The sequence below is a fragment of the Littorina saxatilis genome, linkage group LG17 (genome assembly GCF_037325665.1).
Source record: "Littorina saxatilis isolate snail1 linkage group LG17, US_GU_Lsax_2.0, whole genome shotgun sequence".
Lineage (NCBI taxonomy): Eukaryota > Metazoa > Mollusca > Gastropoda > Littorinimorpha > Littorinidae > Littorina > Littorina saxatilis.
In genome coordinates this window covers 56,860,069-56,879,155 of record NC_090261.1, presented here as the reverse complement: position 1 = coordinate 56,879,155, position 19,087 = coordinate 56,860,069, and the positions used below count along the sequence as shown (strand labels likewise).

The 19,087-nt window shown below is 41.9% G+C and overlaps 1 protein-coding gene and 1 long non-coding RNA gene across 2 annotated transcripts; one reads left to right on the top strand and one right to left on the bottom strand.

The window, feature by feature from the left end:
* The first annotated feature begins 2,176 nt into the window (after window positions 1-2,176).
* Window positions 2,177-11,406, top strand: LOC138953124 (uncharacterized). The gene is made up of 4 exons (XM_070324915.1): window positions 2,177-2,986; window positions 4,380-4,630; window positions 5,632-5,814; window positions 10,621-11,406. Exons 1-4 carry the CDS (start codon window positions 2,919-2,921, stop codon window positions 10,923-10,925), a joined length of 807 nt encoding a protein of 268 aa, XP_070181016.1. The 5' UTR covers window positions 2,177-2,918; the 3' UTR covers window positions 10,926-11,406.
* Window positions 11,407-11,642: 236 nt separating this feature from the next.
* Window positions 11,643-16,187, bottom strand: LOC138951744 (uncharacterized). Its single transcript, XR_011451211.1, has 2 exons — window positions 16,029-16,187; window positions 11,643-13,914 (listed from the first exon to the last, which is right to left on the bottom strand). It is a non-coding gene; the product is annotated as an uncharacterized lncRNA (long non-coding RNA).
* Between the last annotated feature and the right edge of the window lie 2,900 nt (window positions 16,188-19,087).

The window sequence follows — 19,087 nt, the reverse complement described above, 5'->3', positions numbered from 1 at the left end:
CCCCGCTCTTCCTGTCAATTTCACTGCCTTTGCCGTGCGCGGTGGACTGACGATGCTACGAGTATACGGTCTTGCTGCGTTGCATTGCGCTCAGTTTCATTCTGTGAGTTCGACAGCTAGCTACTTGACTAAATGTTGTATTTTCGCCTTACGCGACTTGTTTGGTCTTTCCTTGCAACTGGGAATCAAAATTACACATTTTTAACAGTAACAAAATACTTCAGATATTCATTTACCATAGTGGTTCAGTGGAATAATCCCAAAGACATTTATGCCTCAGGGCCAGGGCCGGATCTGGGGGGGGGGGGGGGTTCCTGGCCCGGGGTTCCGGAACCCCCCCCCCCCCTCCCGGCCATCCAATGTACCTCTCAGAGAAAAATAAATGTGGACTTTGGACCCCTGCCTTCAGTTGGAACCCCCCCCCCCCCCCCTCAAACGAACTTGGTCCGGCCCTGTGCCTAGTAAATAAGTCTGACAGGACTCTTTACTTTGAATACTTAAATTCAAGCAAACAAGCAATGATACTATTAATACTAGTGATAAAGCGCTTTGAACTTCGGATAAGGCGCTATATAAATAAAGAGAATAATATAAATAAAGAGAATAATAATAATAGTGAAGCGTGTGACTTGACTTGTGGCCTATGATGATGGACTTTGTTTTACAACGGGGAGGGCAGGCCGTTGTCGACTTGATGTTGTTCATAATTTGAAATAGTTGTAGAAGACCAAATAAACTAAGGGAGTTGGGGGAAGAGCTTAAAAAGTCCGCATATTTTTTTTCTTTTCTCTGAGAGGTACATCGGATGGCCAGGGGAGGGGGGGGGGTCTGGAACCCAGGACCCCCCCCCCCCCCCCCCCAGATCCGGCCCTGGTGCGTGCGTACCTACGTGCGTGTGTGTAGAAACTTCTTTTCTCGCTTTTTACCCTGACCAGGCCTGCGCATTTTTCTAATTATCGCATACCATCGATCAAACAGTTTCATGTTTGTTCTGCTCGCGATGGCGCGAGACCTGTTTTCATAAAGTGTTTGTTCGGGAATGTTATATGACCGGATATTTTGGAACCAAATAAGTCAGATCATCTTTGTGTTTAGCATTTGTGTTGACTCGTACTAGCACTGTTCATCTCGTCACCCCGGCGAACAGCGCGCAGATCTCATCTCAGTTTAAGTTTTTCAACGTCTATCAGGGAATTAGAATCTCATAGATCTTTGCTTACCTCGGTAAAACTCATGTTGTACGTTCAGGAAGATCCAGATTTTGTACCCCGTTTAAGCTTGGTTTTTATTTATCTCAGCCACTAAGTAAACGTTGCATCCAAATGCAGGGTCAGTTAATTGTATCTTCCTTCGCCCGTAAACTGTTTTTCGATATCTCTTGAAATCGGCGAATGCTGCCTAAATTGCTGGGTAAAAATGACCATACACGTAAAAACCAAATCGTGCAAAAAACCCGAGTGTACGTGGAAGTTTCAGCCCATGAACGCAGAAGAAGAAGAAGAAGAAGAAGAAGAAGAAGAAGAAGAAGAAGAAGAAGAAGAAGAAGAAGAAGAAGAAGAAGAAGAAGATGAAGAAGAAGAATTTGTTTGTTTGTTTGTTTATTTGTTGCTTAACGTCCAGCCGACTACGCAGAGCCATATCAGGACGAGGAAGGGGGGGATGAAGGGGGCCACTTGTCAAGCGATTCCTGTTTACAAATGCACTAACCCATTACTTGTGTCCCAGCAGGCTTTAGTAAAACTAAATTAATACCTACTGGAAGATTACCAGTTTCCAGTATGTTAAAATAGGCTTAACCTATCTACTGCTGGACTTACATCAGAACACTAACAGATTAAACTATACATGAATCGCGAGACAAGCGGCAAGAGAAGAGATTTTTGGAAAAAATACAGGTGAATGAGCAAGAAGGCAGAAAAAAGAAAAGAATTCATGAAGAAAAAGAGAGCATGACAGGAAAGAGGAACCAAAAATCTACCTAACAGCAAACTAGAAAGCTCCTGCGGTTCCAACAACAGGAGGGGCCTTTAATTTCATAACCGCAGTGCCCCACTGCGGGAAGAAGAAGAAGAAGAAGAAGAAGAAGAAGAAGAAGAAGAAGAAGAAGAAGAAGAAGAAGAAGAAGAACAACAACAACAACAACAACAACAACAAAAACAACAACAACAAGGAGAAGTAGTAAATCACGATATACCGGCACGGTTGGCCTAGTGGTAAGGCGTCCGCCCCGTGATCGGGAGGTCGTGGGTTCGAACCCCGGCCGGGTCATACCTAAGACTTTAAAATTGGCAATCTAGTGGCTGCTCCGCCTGGCGTCTGGCATTATGGGGTTAGTGCTAGGACTGGTTGGTCCGGTGTCAGAATAATGTGACTGGGTGAGACATGAAGCCTGTGCTGCGACTTCTGTCTTGTGTGTGGCGCACGTTATATGTCAAAGCAGCACCGCCCTGATATGGCCCCTCGTGGTCGGCTGGGCGTTAAGCAAGCAAACAAACAAACAAACAAAATCACGATATCTGAGTCCAATCATCAACAGCTTGTCTACTTTCTGTGCAGAGAGAAAACTCTTTGTATTTGACACCTATGTCGTTCTGCGAAATTAGGCCAGAAACACAATTCATAGAAAGTAGCTAGTGGGGAAATATTAATCGATGAAGATTATAAGGATAAGGATAAAATTGACATAGTCCTGTGAGGTTACCCTCATGGAAATTCGGTCTGCTTTCTCACTGGGGAAAGCGAGCTGCCGTAAACACAGGTAGGAATGTATCTTTAAAGTAAAAGCGACTTTTATTTCCATTAGGGCTTGAACACAAGCATTGGGTTAGCCACAGGAGTGTAAAGCTGAATCACCAGGAGTTAAAAACTCTGCTTGTCAACCGATTTTTCAGTAGCACTTCTGTCATTCAGCGGAAAAAATGATGGGGAAAACATTTCCGTGTGGGTCTTTTATTTTGACCAACTTCCTCTTCTTCTTACCACTGGGGTAAATCTGACATTTCTTTCGCTATAGGCTTTTCGTTGATTTGAATTGAGTTGAGTTGAGTTGATGTGAGTTGAGTTGATTTGATTTGATTTAAATTAATTTGATTTGCTTTGATTTGATTTGAGGTTCGTTTGCTTTAGTTTGAGTTGAGTTAAGTTAAGTGCAATTGAGTTGATTGAGTTGAGTTGAGTTGAGTTTTGAGTTCAGTTAAGTTTAGTTTGTCTGTTGAGTTTTCTGTTCTTTGACTCACAAAATAATTTCGTCTGGTTACATTTTATTTCTGCTTCTTTGTTTTTATTTGCTCTTAGTTTACTTCAGTTCGTTCTTGTATTTTTATATAAAAAAAACCAAAAAAACAATCTGGTTTCATAAGGTTTAACTTTAATTTATTTCTTCTCCTACATTATTGTTTGCGTTGTTTTCTCTAATTATATAGTTGTATTTTTTGTAGTCGGATGTTGTTGTTGTGTGTGCGTGAATGCGTGCGTACATGCATGCGTGTGTGTGTGTGTGTGTGTGTGTGTGTGTGTGTGTGTGTGTGTGTGTGTGTTTTAATTTTGCTTTCAATCTTTCTTAAAAATGTTTCAGTGTGTGTATTTATTTGTCCTGAATGCCTGTCTATCGCTATGTACACAGTTCTGCATGTGTATAGGTGCGCATGTGTGTATGTTGTTAGGTATGTACCTACGTATGCACACTGAACACAAAAAGTTAAGACTTTGTTTCAGTGGTAAAGCCCAGATGTTAAACAGCAGTCTTTTGTTCAGAAGCATATATTGATTAAGATCTGCCTTTCTTTTGCTTTAAAATTGGTTACGGTTTATTGGATTTGACCAGTATTTTGGTGTTACGTCAAAGGCCCTTGATCACACCTACCCTCAAAATTGGCGGGTTTTTACAGCATTATTAACTTGGAACCGTCGAATTGGTGACTAAATTGGTGACTAAATCATATTTTCATTTATTTGTACATCAGAGTTTCTTTGGGGTCTTATATTTCAGGGCATAACCATTTCGATTCAATCTGCCGCGCAGTCATTTTTGAGGGTAGGGTGTGTGGGCTGCTGACGTCATACTAAACCATGATACAGTCGAACCTGCCCGGGAGACCACCTGTCCATAAAGATCACCCCAAAGGACCCCCAACAGTTCTTACGACTATATAAGTCACCTCCCTAAAAAGACCACCTGTCTAAAGAGACCACTTTTGATCAATCCCTTGGGTGGTCTCTTTAGACAAGTTTGACTGTATTTATAAGGTTAAAAGTGTTGTGACACACGGTGCCCCGTGACCCAAAGTGCTTGAGCGCTTGTGTCTGTATGTGTGCATATAGGATGTAGGCTATGTGTACATGTTCAAGAAAAGACATACGAGCATCACGTATACTTGCAGGATCATGGCCACTGCAATGTGGGCACGTGAAAGTCAGTTCGACGACAAGCTCCCCCCTTTTGATATATACAACATGTGGAACTCCTCAGAGCGCGTGCACTTTACAGGAGCGTGCGCTATTCTCTGCGAGAAGACCGCCTGTGCAGGATTCTTCTACAATGCAGAATCTAAAGAATGCATTTTGACAAAAGCGGTACCTCTGCTCGCTGGCATTTACGCTTCAGGTTTTCGATATTACTCCAAGATGCAATGTAAGTATCTTACTCTTATAGCTGTTGTGAAATAGACGATTTTTGGAAATAACTCCTTAGGGTTTGTTGGTGTTGTGAAAGAGTTACCTTTTCTTGCAAAAGCTCTGACAAAGGATTGTCCAAGCACTAGAGAGGTCTGTCGGAAATACGTGCTTCGGTCCACTTGTTTCCGACGGACCTCTCGCTAGTGACTGGTCCATTCTTTGTTTGTCAGAGCTATTGCAAGAAAAGGCCATTCTCCCAGAACCAATACAAACCCGGCGGAGGTTTTTTTCGGAACTTGTCTAGTTTTTCTCAATGTAGGTACGTTCATCTTGATCTCAAAGACCAGCCAAACTAGTTCACTACTGGCCTTAACAGCTGGCATTAGTACTGAAGAGTATCTAAGAACCCCGACTCGATAAAGAGCTCAGTGTTCTATTTGTTGAGAATTTAATTTGCAGCGTGACAGGGATTTTAGTATCCAATGACTTGCGCGAACTCTCGAAAAGATAAATTAAAGTCATAGTCGTTCTTGTGTACATGACTGATTTTGGCTCACCATCTCAGAGGTGGCCCGGATAGCAATATCAGCTGAAGAGACGATACAAAATAATAACTCAATCCAACCAACCAATCAGATGTGGCCAGGCTCTTACATTGAATACGACCATCCCTCCACGTGGCCATTAGTGGCTTTAATCAGATTAAATTAAATTATTTTATAAAACATTCCGGCTCTGCACAAGAAGCAGTCAGGATGTTGAATTTTGGTATTTGTGCAATTGAAGGAATGGCATTATGCAAAACAAAAGCCTGGGTAGATCTGACTCATCTCAGATAGCGAGCAGTACTGTTTTCACAGGATAGAAGGACTGTGAGGTTATCAAACTTTAGTGGTGATAACTAGATGTTTGTTGTTGAAATGGGATGTGGTGTCAAAAGAAACATTTCCATGTTTATGTAAAATAAAAATGTCTCTTATCTTATCTTATCTTATCTTATCTTATGTATCTTGCCAGTTCGAGCCTGCCCAGCCAATGCCAACAACTTGTTGCACGAGCAATCAGGCACGTGCTTCATGCTGAGCGACAACCGTCAGACTTGGGTTAAGGCAAAAGACACGTGCCAACAGGAGAATGCCAGACTAGCTGTCCTGGACACCACAGACAAAGAGGACTTTCTGATTGAATTCTTCCGTTCAGGTGAGTTGAAGGGAGAGAGAGAGAGAGAGAGAGAGGGAGAGAGAGAGAGAGAGAGAGAGAGAGAGAGAGAGAGAGAGAGAGAGAGAGAGAGAGAGAGAGAGAGAGAGAGAGAGAGAGAGAGAGAGAGAGAGAGAGAGAGAGAGAGAGAGAGAGAGAGAGAGAGAGAGAGAGAGAGAGAGAGAGAGAGAGAGAGAGAGAGAGAGAGAGAGAGAGAGAGAGAGAGAGAGAGAGAGAGAGAGAGAGAGAGAGAGAGAGAGAGAGAGAGAGAGAGAGAGAGAGAGAGAGAGAGAGAGAGAGAGAGAGAGAGAGAGAGAGAGAGAGAGAGAGAGAGAGAGAGAGAGAGAGAGAGAGAGAGAGAGAGAGAGAGAGAGAGAGAGAGAGAGAGAGAGAGAGAGAGAGAGAGAGAGAGAGAGAGAGAGAGAGAGAGAGAGAGAGAGAGAGAGGGAGGCCTCGAGGGGTGAGAGAGAGAGAGAGAGGCACCAGAGAGACAAAAAAGAAAGGGGGAGAGAGATGTCAGAGAGAGGGGGAGAGAGAGAGAGAGAGTGAGAGACAGACAGACAGACAGACAGACAGAGAGAGACGGACAGACAAACCGACAGTTCAGACAGGCAGGCAGACAGACACAGAGAGCAAGTGCAAGACTGGCTTGGTGTGTATTAGTCATGGTCCAAGACACAGAGAATCTGAGAATTAGTGGGATGGACTCAGATACCTTCCTGTCCGTGCAAACAACCAAGTAAACAACCACAGATCTCTCAATGGTTTACATCATATAAGAGCATACTTTTACCTGTACTCATTCCAAAAATCGATAGCCTGGCAGTTTATGGTATAAATCGGGTATTGCTTACTTTAATTTAATTTATTTCGCAGATTGACTAATTTGTTGCATACAAAATTAATTCAGCACAAAAAACTCAGAGCAGCTAGGTTGTACCTTGGTGGTATGTGTACACGTGATAGGATAATTGTATCCCATTAATGTAATAGCCTAGGATGGTCTATGAAAGTTTATCCTACATACGTGAGCGAGACACTCGTGAGATAATAATCGTTCAAATCACACGTGTGTATATCATGTAAATGAGGTCATGTCAAGCAAGTCTGGCATGGACCTGTTTTTCCACTGCTTATGATGCCAAAGTCACCGAGACAAACGTCATTATAGAAACAAAATTGCGCTCGCTAATTACCCTCGATGAATATTTAGAACTAACACGTCACGCCACACTTTCAGAGTGACGTTTCTTTGCATTGACGTAATAGATTGCACGAGGCTTTAGAAGAGATCGAGGTTCCAAAACAAGCGTCTTCAATTTAGCTGCCTCGACTGCAGGACATTTTCAGTAAAATACACGTAAGTACAGTATGTAGGATAAACAGAATACTACAATGGCTTGCTGTTTCGTACCAGATTTACACTCGTTGCTTTTTCAAATAGTGAACAGCTCGCTTTTGCTCGCAGTTCAATATTTTAAAAAACAACTCGTGTAAATCTGGTACGACACAGCAAGCCATGTAGTATTCTCTATTTACAACATGGTGCACACATAGAGGAGGGGACCTTGAAATCGGTAATTGTATTTCTGCAGCCTAACCGCGTTCTTAATTATTTTTCTTCATTTTAACATAGAGGGGGAATCAAGACGATGGTCGTGGTGTGTGTTTGAGTGTGTGTGTGTGTGTGCGTGTATGTGTGTGTTTGTGTTTGTGTGTGTGTGTGCGTGCGTGCCGCGTATTTGTGTGTGTGTAGAGCGATTCAGACCAAACTACTGGACCGATCTTTATGAAATTTGACATGAGAGTTCCTGGGAATGATATCCCCGGACATTTTTTTTTTTTATATATAAATACTTTTGATGACGTCATATCCGGCTGTTTGTAAAAGTTGAGGCGGCACTGTCACATCCTCATTTTTCAATCAAATTTATCGAAATTGTTGTAAAGCAATCTTCGACGAAGGCCGGACTTCGTTATTGTATTTCAGCTTGGTGACTTAAAAATTAATTAATGACTTTGGTCATTAAAAATCTGAAAATTGTAATAATTTTTTTATATAAAACGATCCAAATTTACGTTCATCTTATTCTACATCATTTCCTGATTCCAAAAACATATAAATATGTTATATTTGGATTAAAAACAAGCTCTGAAAATTAAAAATATAAAAATTATGATCAAAATTAAATTTCCGAAATCGATTTAAAAACAATTTCATCTTATTCCTTGTTGGTTCCTGATTCCAAAAACATATAGATATGATATGTTTGGATTAAAAACACGCTCAGAAAGTTAAAACGAAGAGAGGTACAGAAAAGCGTGCTATGCAGCACAGCGAAACCACTACCGCGCTGAACAGGCTCGTTTATGCACAAGCGGCGGACTACGGTCATGGTGAAAAAATGCAGTGCGTTCAGTTTCATTCTGTGAGTTCTACAGCTTGACTAAATGTAGTAATTTCGCCTTACGCGACTTGTCATAACTTTATTGTCATATCGCTGGGCAATTTGTATCGCTTCCTCCCAGCAACAGAGTCGCGCTACCCAGGTGTGTGCGTGTTTTGGTGTAATCAGCCACCTGCAGTGATGGCAGAATGACCGAGGTCTTTTACGAGTCACCGTGAAACATTGATACCGTCTCCAAGTCTGCACATACAGTTGACCCGTGTCCGCCGGATTCGAACCCGTGACCCTAGGATCCCGTGACCCTAGGGTCCAGTGCTCTACCAACTGAGCTACCGGTCCCCCCATAGATCATAGAGTACCGGTGTTTTACAGTAATACTGATACCCATGCTGCCAAGACTGTAGGCAAGTAGACAGTCAGATAGATAGCAGCCTACGTGCTGATACAAAAGGAGTGGAACAAATTAAAACCATCGCGTAATGCAGTCAGTATAACCCTGTCAAGAACAAATGGTCAACGAAAGTGTCATAATTTTTGGACTGCTCGGTGCATCTGATTTCAGGGCGCGCGTATATCATATTGGACTTCTTTTTATATTTAGTCAAGTTTTGACTAAATATTTTAACATCGAGGGGGAATCGAAACGAGGGTCGTGGTGTATGTGCGTGTGTGCGTGTGTCTGTGTGTGTGTGTGTAGAGCGATTCAGACTAAACTACTGGACCGATCTTTATGAAATTTGACATGAGAGTTCCTGGGTATGATATCCCCATATGGTTTTTTCATTTTTTTGATAAATGTCTTTGATGACGTCATATCCGGCTTTTCGTGAAAGTTGAGGCGGCACTGTCACGCCCTCATTTTTTAACCAAATTGGTTGAAATTTTGGTCAAGTAATGTTCGACGAAGCCCGGACTTCGGTATTGCATTTCAGCTTGGTGGCTTAAAATTTAATTAATGACTTTGGTCATTAAAAATCTGAAAATTGTAAAAAAAAAAAATTTTATAAAACGATCCAAATTTACGTTCATCTTATTCTCCATCATTTTCTGATTCCAAAAACATATACATATGTTATATTTGGATAAAAAACAAGCTCTGAAAATTAAATAAATAAAAATTATTATCAAAATTAAATTGTCGAAATCAATTTAAAAACACTTTCATCTTATTCCTTGTCGGTTCCTGATTCCAAAAACATATAGATATGATATGTTTGGATTAAAAACACGCTCAGAAAGTTAAAACAAAGAGAGGTACAGAAAAGCGTGCTATCCTTCTTAGCGCAACTACTACCCCGCTCTTCTTGTCAATTTCACTGCCTTTGCCATGAGCGGTGGACTGACGATGCTACGAGTATACGGTCTTGCTGAAAAATGGCATTGCGTTCAGTTTCATTCTGTGAGTTCGACAGCTACTTGACTAAATGTTGTATTTTCGCCTTACGCGACTTGTTTTTATATTTAGTCAAGTTTTGACTAAATATTTTAACATCGAGGGGGAATCGAAACGAGGGTCGTGGTGTATGTGCGTGTGTGTGTGTGTGTGTCTGTCTGTGTGTGTGTGTAGAGCGATTCAGACTAAACTACTGGACCGATCTTTATGAAATTTGACATGAGAGTTCCTGGGTATGAAATCCCCGAACGTTGTTTTCATTTTTTTGATAAATGTCTTTGATGACGTCATATCCGGCTTTTCGTGAAAGTTGAGGCGGCACTGTCACGCCCTCATTTTTCAACCAAATTGGTTGAAATTTTGGTCAAGTAATCTTCGACGAAGCCCGGGGTTCGGTATTGCATTTCAGCTTGGTGGCTTAAAAATTAATTAATGACTTTGGTCATTAAAAATCTGAAAATTGTAAAAAAAAATAAAAATTTATAAAACGATCCAAATTTACGTTTATCTTATTCTCCATTATTTGCTGATTCCAAAAACATATAAATATCATATATTCGGATTACAAACAAGCTCTGAAAATTAAAAATATAAAAATTATTATCAAAATTAAATTGTCGAAATCAATTTAAAAACACTTTCATCTTATTCCTTGTTGGTTCCTGATTCCAAAAACATATAGATATGATATGTTTGGATTAAAAACACGCTCAGAAAGTTAAAACAAAGAGAGGTACAGAAAAGCGTGCTATCCTTCTTAGCGCAACTACTACCCCGCTCTTCTTGTCAATTTCACTGCCTTTGCCATGAGCGGTAAACTAACGATGCTACGAGTATACGGTCTTGCTGAAAAATGGCAGCTACTTGACTAAATATTGTATTTTCGCCTTACGCGACTTGTTTTATATAGTGTCTGTACATTAGACGCTACAAAACTGTGATGGGCACAAGAAGGACTGACTATAATATTATACTGTTAGATCTCAACTGTCTCTTTTACTGATACAGGCAACCTCTCTACGGCTGACTGTTACTTCATCGGGGCCCATCGCCCGTACGATAAATGGAACACCACCTTGCCGCCCGCCCATGACTATATCTGGCTGAACGGCAACCCCGTGGTGAAGTCTCCCCAGCACTGGGCAGGAAGTGAACCAAACAACATAAATACGAGGGAAAACGTCATTTTTATCTGGCACCACCCAACTGACGGCTGGACGTTTGGTGACGTAAGAGAATGGGACCGGTCCCGTTACATCTGCGAGTTTTCTTTGTATGAAAACATCAATGCCCTTGCGTCAGGTGGTATGTAGATATTTCAAGGGGATATTGTCCGCCCGCAGAAGTACTTATGTTGAATAAAGCATTCTCATTAGATGAGTAAATAGAAAAAGGTAAAAAATATTTTTATCATGACGCGGATTAACATATCTGCTTCTTTTTCTATTTTTTCCTTTTACCATTCTTCAAGCACACCAGCTGACCATGCATACTGTTTTGAACATTTCCGGTCATCATTGAATGTTTTGTTATCAGCGCGATCTGATTTCATTTGAAGAAACTCGTAACCCTTTCTGCGCAGACATCCTATTTACAGTGTTCCTCAATGGATTACATACATGTATATTATATGACTTTGTTTGAACAAAGTGCGTTTCTTTACATACTCGAGATAAAACTATATATCATTCTGATGTTGATACAAATAAATAGAATTCTTTGAGAATGTATTACGAGGGCTAGCCAAGTCAATGAAGCTTTGTTTGCGGTGTGCTTTCTGTGAGGAATAAAGCATCCAACAAATATAGATGGAGTTCAAGTCTGCGAGTTTGCGTGTAACTGCGTAGGCTATGACTGTGTGTTTCAATGTCTGCTTGTGTGTGTGTGTGTGTGTGTGTGTGTGTGTGTGTGTGTGTGTGTTGGTTTGTGTGTGTGTGTGTGTGTGTGTGTGTGTGTGTGTGTCACAAGCACACATTTCGTCGAGGATTAATGTGATATGACATCCAAAACTACATACGGCTGTACAGACGAACGTTGTTTGCTTTTATCTCTGACGTTTTTATAGACAAAGGCATTGGAAAATTAAAAAAGTCGGTCTTCTCGGAATCGTTATCAGGATGTGACTGAATATCCTTAACATAATCTTTCCCGTTCGTGAAGTCTTGTAGTAGTGGTGGTGGTGGCGGTTGTGTCGGCGGTGGCGTTGGTGTTGGCGGTGGTAGTTGTAGTGATGTTTTCATCCTCATCGTCGTCATCGTCTCTATGCCTGTGTTTCTCAAACGACTATTCTGCAGGACTGGCCAGAGACTGGCGAACGTTTTAAACTCCACCTGGCTTTTCGATGGCATCAGTATCTTCCCAACCTGTCCAAAGCGTGCCCAAGGTTGACGTTTTCTTTGTACCTGTGCTTCTAAAACAGCCACTGTGCACCAACACCGGTCCCAGACCACCTACTGTTCCGGTTCAATGTCTTCGAGGGCAGTATCTTCAGAGCCGTTCCATCAGAAGCGTGTCCAAAGTTGTTGCTTTTCTCTTTACTGTTGATCTAAACGGCCACACCAAATTGGACAGAACCTGACGGAAGTGTGCAGCGCTGTCTTCGACGGTAACAGTACCTTCAGAACCTTTTGGTAGAGTGTCAAAAGCTGTTTGTTTCAATTTAACCTAAATCAAAAAGTCCCACTGTGTGACACGGCAGTTCTTTTTGGGTCGAGAAAGACGCACAAATGCGCACCAGAATCAAAATAAAACAAAACGCCCTCAGCTTTATCAGTCTCAAAGGTCAACAAACCTGTGCTTAACCCCTTTGGCACAAATGCAGGCTTTGACCACTGTTGTGCACCATAAAGTGTATAATTTTATTATGGAATCCAGAACAGGCTTCTTTTTTGTGCTAGAAAATCCCCTTCCTCTGCACTAAATCTGACATAAAATTTGAAAAACAAAAAGAAAACATGCATTTGTTCCACTTTATGCGAGTCGAGTTGAAAGATTAATTTGTCTCTGTCATGCTATTGCAAAAGTGTAAAGCAAATGGTTTGGGTAATGTGATTTCAGTCCGCGAAGGACACCCACGAACACACTAACAGGAAGAAGTCTCCCTCCCCGATTCATCATGCCCTGGTTATGTTTTCTCTGTAAAGGCACCGTCTTTCCCGCGAACACTGTTCTATTCACCGCCACAGATCTGTCGAGGCTTCCGCATGGAACACAACCATCCATTCCAACAGACACACACCAAACGTAACCCAGCAGGCCTGAAAGTGGCGAGTAGTTGACTCGCCATGGCGAGTAGAAACATGTTACTGGCGAGTAGAAATGTTCATCTACTCGCCAAATGCGAGTAAAGTTGCTGAAACAAATTGTTGGTTTGGCGAGTAAAGTTTGCTCTCTGGCTAGTAAATTTTCAGAAACACTAGCCAAAGGCGAGAACACCATTTGTTGGACTTTCAGGGCTGCCCAGCCTGGCTGCTTCCTGCGCACAATGGGGATGTACTACTGAATTAATTTCTCGGGTTGACACCGGTGTCATTCACCAAACGAATGCATTAACAAGTTGCAGTCTGCAAGGTGTAGATATTTAGTAGATGTCAATTGAAATGGTGTTCTTGTCACACGTGAAAGTCTGGACAGATATGTGGTGAAGGTTTGCAAATGGCCGCTGGCAGGAGAAGGATGCTCCACCGTTCTTCTAAAACTAACAAGCATGCTGCACCAACACAGGTCAAAAACGGGAGGAAGGGTGACGCTCTTTGGGAGAAGCAGTATCTTCAGAATATGTCAGTGGCTAGTCCACGACACACAAAAAGCATGCTGCACCAACACAGGTAAAAAACTGGAGGAAGGGTGACGCTCTTTGGGGGAAGCAGTGTCTTCAGAATATGTCAGTGGCTAGTCCACGACACACAAAAAGCATGCTGCACCAACACAGGTAAAAAAATGGAGGAAGGGTGACGCTCTTTGGAGGAAGCAGTATCTTCACGACATGTCAGTGGCTAGTCCACGACACCGATTCCGGTCTTCATTTTGGAGTCCCTGTTGTAGAGGTCCACGCTGGTGCTGTATAGCCTCACCGGCGTGTGCATTTCGAAGCTCATGGACGCCTTTGGCCCGAGCTGGGGTTGTGGGTCATCTTTGGCGTTGTGAGTGTTTCCCAGGCTACCGTCAGGCGGTTGGTTCTTGATGCGTTCTTTCTTCGCAAGTTCTACGAATATAGCAAGTCCTCTCTTGCCCGAGTTTGTTTTCTCCCCTCCTTTCCCCGATTGCTTGGCAGCAATGCGGGCCTTGATCATCCGCCTGTCTCTAGCCACCAGAAAATAAACAAATAAATGAGTGAACTGGTCAGGAAATCAGTTATCAAAACAATTATTCTGTTGTCCGTGGTCATTTAGTCGTTATGCCAGTAAATGTCAGTCGGTAAATTCGTGCATCAATATTTCAATTCATCAACTTTTTTTTTATAGAAACGCTGAACTCTATGATTGATAAGTTTTTCGGCATGTTCCCCCTTCCAATGTAGGGGAAGGGCTCCTAATATGGACCGGCTCCTAATATGGACCACCTTCTGTTCTGACAAACTAACGTCGCTAGAGCGCTCAAAACAATGTTATTCGTGGTAGTCACCCTCTCTGGATAACTTGCACATGTCAATACAGTTGCGGAAACACAAACCTCAAAACCGTTAGGCTTTTTCTCTTTTTTTCACTTTTGGCAGCGTTCACTCTAAATTTGCCGCCTAAAACAGACTCGTTTCTGTCCACAGCCAAAGCTGTTATCACACAAAAATTCCTATACATGACAGCTAAGACCGTATTTGTTACATTTTAGCAGTGTTGTCACCGAGTTTTTACTGCAAACAAAAAATACTAGCAAAATATCAAAGTATGTGTGTGTCCCCTAATATGGACCACCTTCAACAAATCGAAGAAAATAAAAGCTAAAGGCTATTTTCGTTAATTCATTGAAAAGCTTGCTGAAAATAACCTATTACTAGCCCTCGAGATTTCAAAAAGATATATCAAATAGTCTTCTGTTCGTGGTACTGGTAGTTGATAATTTCACTTATTTTCACTCTGTTTTGGACAAGCTTCTTTAGTTTCCTGGTGTGCTTCAAATAATGCTCTCATCAACCCGAAACAGATAAATCTAAAGCATGTTTTAATTAGTCTGACTTACACACTAAGTTGTATCATGTTATTTTGAAGTATAGGGGGCTTTTTACAATGATTCGTGAAGCCCAGGCTCCTAATATGGACCATTTGTGATTTTGTCTGTATTTAATTTTTGCTGAATGTCTATCAAAGCTAATTCACACTAATTAGGCCCAACGGTTAACCTAAGAGAGAAGGACTACCAAACACAAAATGAAACTTATTCGCAAGAAAACAAGCTCGTTATCAGCATGAAACAAAAAGTGGTCCATATTAGGAGCCCTTCCCCTATACGCATCAAACAGGAAAGCCTGTCAGAAAAAGATACGTTAGTATACTACTTATGCAGGGCTTTTGTTTCTTCAATGCCAAGGCGATTCAAATCAAGCACCAGAATGTGTTGTTCCACTAGAGCAGGTTATTTTTCTTCGTATTGTGGTCGGAAACAAACTGACTCATGTGAATGTCAGAAAAGAAAAAGAAAGTCGAATATTGGGTATGGCAGGGCCGGACTACCGGGGGGGTTATGGGGGTTGCGCAACTCCCCCCCCCCCCCCCCTAGCCTAAACATGTACCTTACTACCCATCAGCTTCAGGGGGCGAAGCCCCCTGACCCCCACAAGGGGCTCTGCCCCTTGACCCCGCCCAGGGGCGGACGACGGGGGAGGGGAGGGGGGGGGGGGTTTCTAGGGTTTCCGGACCCCCCCCCCCAGCCCAAAAATAAAAATATTGAATGAGGTATGCATTTCTTTATTTTACATTGAGTTTCAATATTTGGGGTATTAATCAGTGACAAAATCTGCTGCCTGAAACTGGTAATGATCATCCTCAGAATGCACCTGATTGCACCATTTTGCATCCTTTTTTCAATATTTTCCGGGGGGTCATGCCCCCGGACCCACCTAGCAAGCTAGGCACTTTGCGCCGTCGGATCGGCGCTTCGCGCCTTCACAATATACTTTTGAACCCCCCCCCCCCCCCCATAAAATGAACTGATCCGCCCCTGCCGCCAGGGGGATCCCCCTGGACCACCACTGGCAACCCCCCCCCCCCCCCTCCTCTTAGCCTAGTCCGGCCCTGTATGGAATTATAAAACAGTAACATAGACAAATTTACGTTATGTAACGTTTTAAAAAGGATTTACTCTGAATGAAAAGTAAATACTCACACATGTAAGATGTAAAATGTTTATGTTTCATTCCGAGCAAATCATTTTCAAAATGACCCAAGAAGATGGAAATTTATCGCAAACTGTACATTTCCTACCGTATTGCTTTGACAGCCGATATCAGGTAAATCACGATAGCGTAGGCCAAAACAATGTAACCAATAATACGGTGCTGTTTGGTAACTACGCCGCCTTTTACATCCATGAATAATCAATGATCAGTAGAAACTCTTGAAGATTGGCGCCATGTTCTTCGAAAAAAAGGAGAACGGATCATCATCAATGACGTCACCGAATCCTTACGTCAAAGAATTTGTCATAGTTTTGGCGAACCAAGACTTCGAAGCGAACTCTCTCTCTCTCTCTCTCTCTCTCTCTCTCTCTCTCTCTCTCTCTCTCTCTCTCTCTCTCTCTCTCTCTCTCTCTCGCTCACACACACAAACACACACACACACACACACACACAAACAAACACACACACACACACACACACACTACACACACACAGACCCACAGACTTTTCAATTTTTATTATTAATCCTTAACCCGTGTCGGACATGGTGGATAATAACTTAGCGTTATAAAAAATATTTAAAAAATAGTTCAAACAAGTTCGATTACAGCTACATGTAGAACTGGCTAATAGTACCTTTAACGGTAAAAGTAAACTCACATTCCAATTCGTGTATTTAAAAAATCACACACACACACACACACACACACACACACACACACACACACACACACACACATGCGCGCGCGCGCACGCAGCACAACACACACTGGTTTGCCAGCACAAAGTGAAGAAACTTCATACTAAATCATTTTAATTTATTTTAGTATGATAAACATCTATCGTAAACTGTGTATAGATGATCTGTTTTGGAGGAACAGCTGCGCTTTGCGAAGTAACGACATTAAATACTTGCAGAAAACGAACCGCTTTTGATGCATTCCCCTTATGGAGATTGACTTGACGATGCAATAATCACAAGGAACTTAGTCGATAAATATCGACAGGGGGCCGACAAATGGTTTAAATGTGAAATGTGTGTATATGGGTGTGGGTCTGAAACAAACAAACCATGTGAACCCAACACCCCCCCCCCCCCCCCCCCCGGGCTGCAGGCCTTCGATGTAGTGATTGGAAAAAAAGGATGTTCTCAAATGGTTCAATTCTCATTTGGTCTGATTCTCAAATGGTACCGGTATACTTCGCCCCCCCCCCCCCCCCCCCCCCCTGGCCGCAGGCCTAGGATTAAAACAAAAATTAATTAATTAATTAATTAATTAATTATTTATTTTAAACATTAAAAAAATTAGTTAGAGTAAAACAAAACATTAAAACGTTCATAATAAATAATAATAATAAACAAGAATTTAACACAAAAAAACAAAAAAATAGATAATCCGCCCATGCTGGGAATCGAACCCGGACCACTTTCGCCGTAGCCGGACGTCTTACCGGACGTCTTACCACCCAGCCACAAACTCTTCATTGCTCAGTCAGTGAATTTAGTGCTATTATACCTAACCGCTACTGGCAGACATGGGCCGATCGATCGACCGGATATGCTTCGTGTTATGTATGGTTTCGGCGTGTGATAATAATAACTATTTTTTCTCAATTTTTAAGTTTTAAATGCTATAATTCGACAAAGCAGAATGAAATAATACTAGTCATATTTTTGGGGGGGCAACTTTTAAAACGTGCAAACATTATTGCAGACCCCTTGACCTTGTGCATAAAAATAGATTCTTCCCCATTCTTCCACACAAAGCTTTGTCAGTTGTTGAGGCCTTGCAAGGTTTTGACGGCAACAAGAATTATTGTAGTTCTCTAAGACTTTATTTCTGTTTGATTTGTAATATGTTGGGAAGACATATTTATCAATTGATCAACAAAATAAAACATAATAAACAAGAGGCGAAGCCTTCAAGGCTCACGTAAGAAATCGACAAACAGTAACACAAACTCAATCACTCCGTCACACATACACACACACACACACACACACACACACACACACACACACACACACACACACACACACACACACACACACACACAGTAAGCATAGGTGAAACTGTGCAAGAAAGCGAGACACTAGATCTGCCAACTAGTCTCGGCCCGCTCACAATAACAATGACCGAGACTTTCAGTAATTCCTTCGCGTGACGTCTAACCCTCTTACGTCATAATGTGACGTCTTCAAATGTTAAAGTTTCTATCACACACGTCAAACACTTTTGACCGAGACGTAATCTTCTTATGCGAGCTTTATCCATAGACTCGGAAATGTTAAAGTTTCTATCACACACACACACACACACACACGCACGCACGCACGCACAGACAGACAAAAGTTAGCATCGCATAGGCTACACTTACGTGAGCCAAAAAGGACACAACATTGTTAAAATCATTATTGGCCAACGTTGAACGTTTACGAAGGCCTTAATCTTCACGCGCAAAATCCGTAATAGGTGCTTGATTTTGGTATTTTGAATTACATAAAATTAAACCTTTGTTGGGCTTCATGGTCATGGCAACAGCCATAATAATATTATATGATGTACAGGGTGGGCCATAAAAAGTGTCCACATTTAATTTGTTAATATTTTTCCTGTAAAGTGATATTTTCTTTTCTGTTTCAGATAGAATTTGAGACAAGCATCTTAGAATTCTTTTAAAGCCTGAATGGATCGCATTCCAGTACAGGAAAGGACCAAAATCGTTGAACTTTACTTTGCTACCAATTCTGTGGTTCTCGCCCAGCGCGCTTTTCGGAGAGAGTTCCCTGGCACACACTGTCCATGTGCGAGAACTGTGAAGCGCCTCGTGGATAAATTCAGGAACACTGGTAGTCTCGCAGTGGTGGCTGGATGTGTTCATGGGGCTGATTAGGTGCCCAAAATCTCATGTTTTGTTTGTTGACATGTCCACTCAAATGAAAATGGGCTTCATCTCTGAAGAAAATGAGGTCGAGAACTCCTGGGTTGTTTTCAATTCTTTCAAAAATGCGTTGACTGAATTCTAACCTTTCTCTTTTGTTTGCATCAGTTTGTTGTTGGAGAATTTGTATCTTGTACGGAAACAATCCTAAGTCTTTGTGTATGATCCTTCGTACAGATGTCCTCGAGATACCGACTTCCT

Coding starts and splice junctions, on each gene's coding strand:
- LOC138953124 (XM_070324915.1), top strand. CDS start 2,919: ATGATGGGGAAAACATTTCCGTGTGGGTCTTTTATTTTGACCAACTTC. Junction 2,987..4,379: donor CTCTTCTTCTTACCACTGGG/GTAAATCTGACA, acceptor GTATACTTGCAG/GATCATGGCCACTGCAATGT. Junction 4,631..5,631: donor ATATTACTCCAAGATGCAAT/GTAAGTATCTTA, acceptor GTATCTTGCCAG/TTCGAGCCTGCCCAGCCAAT.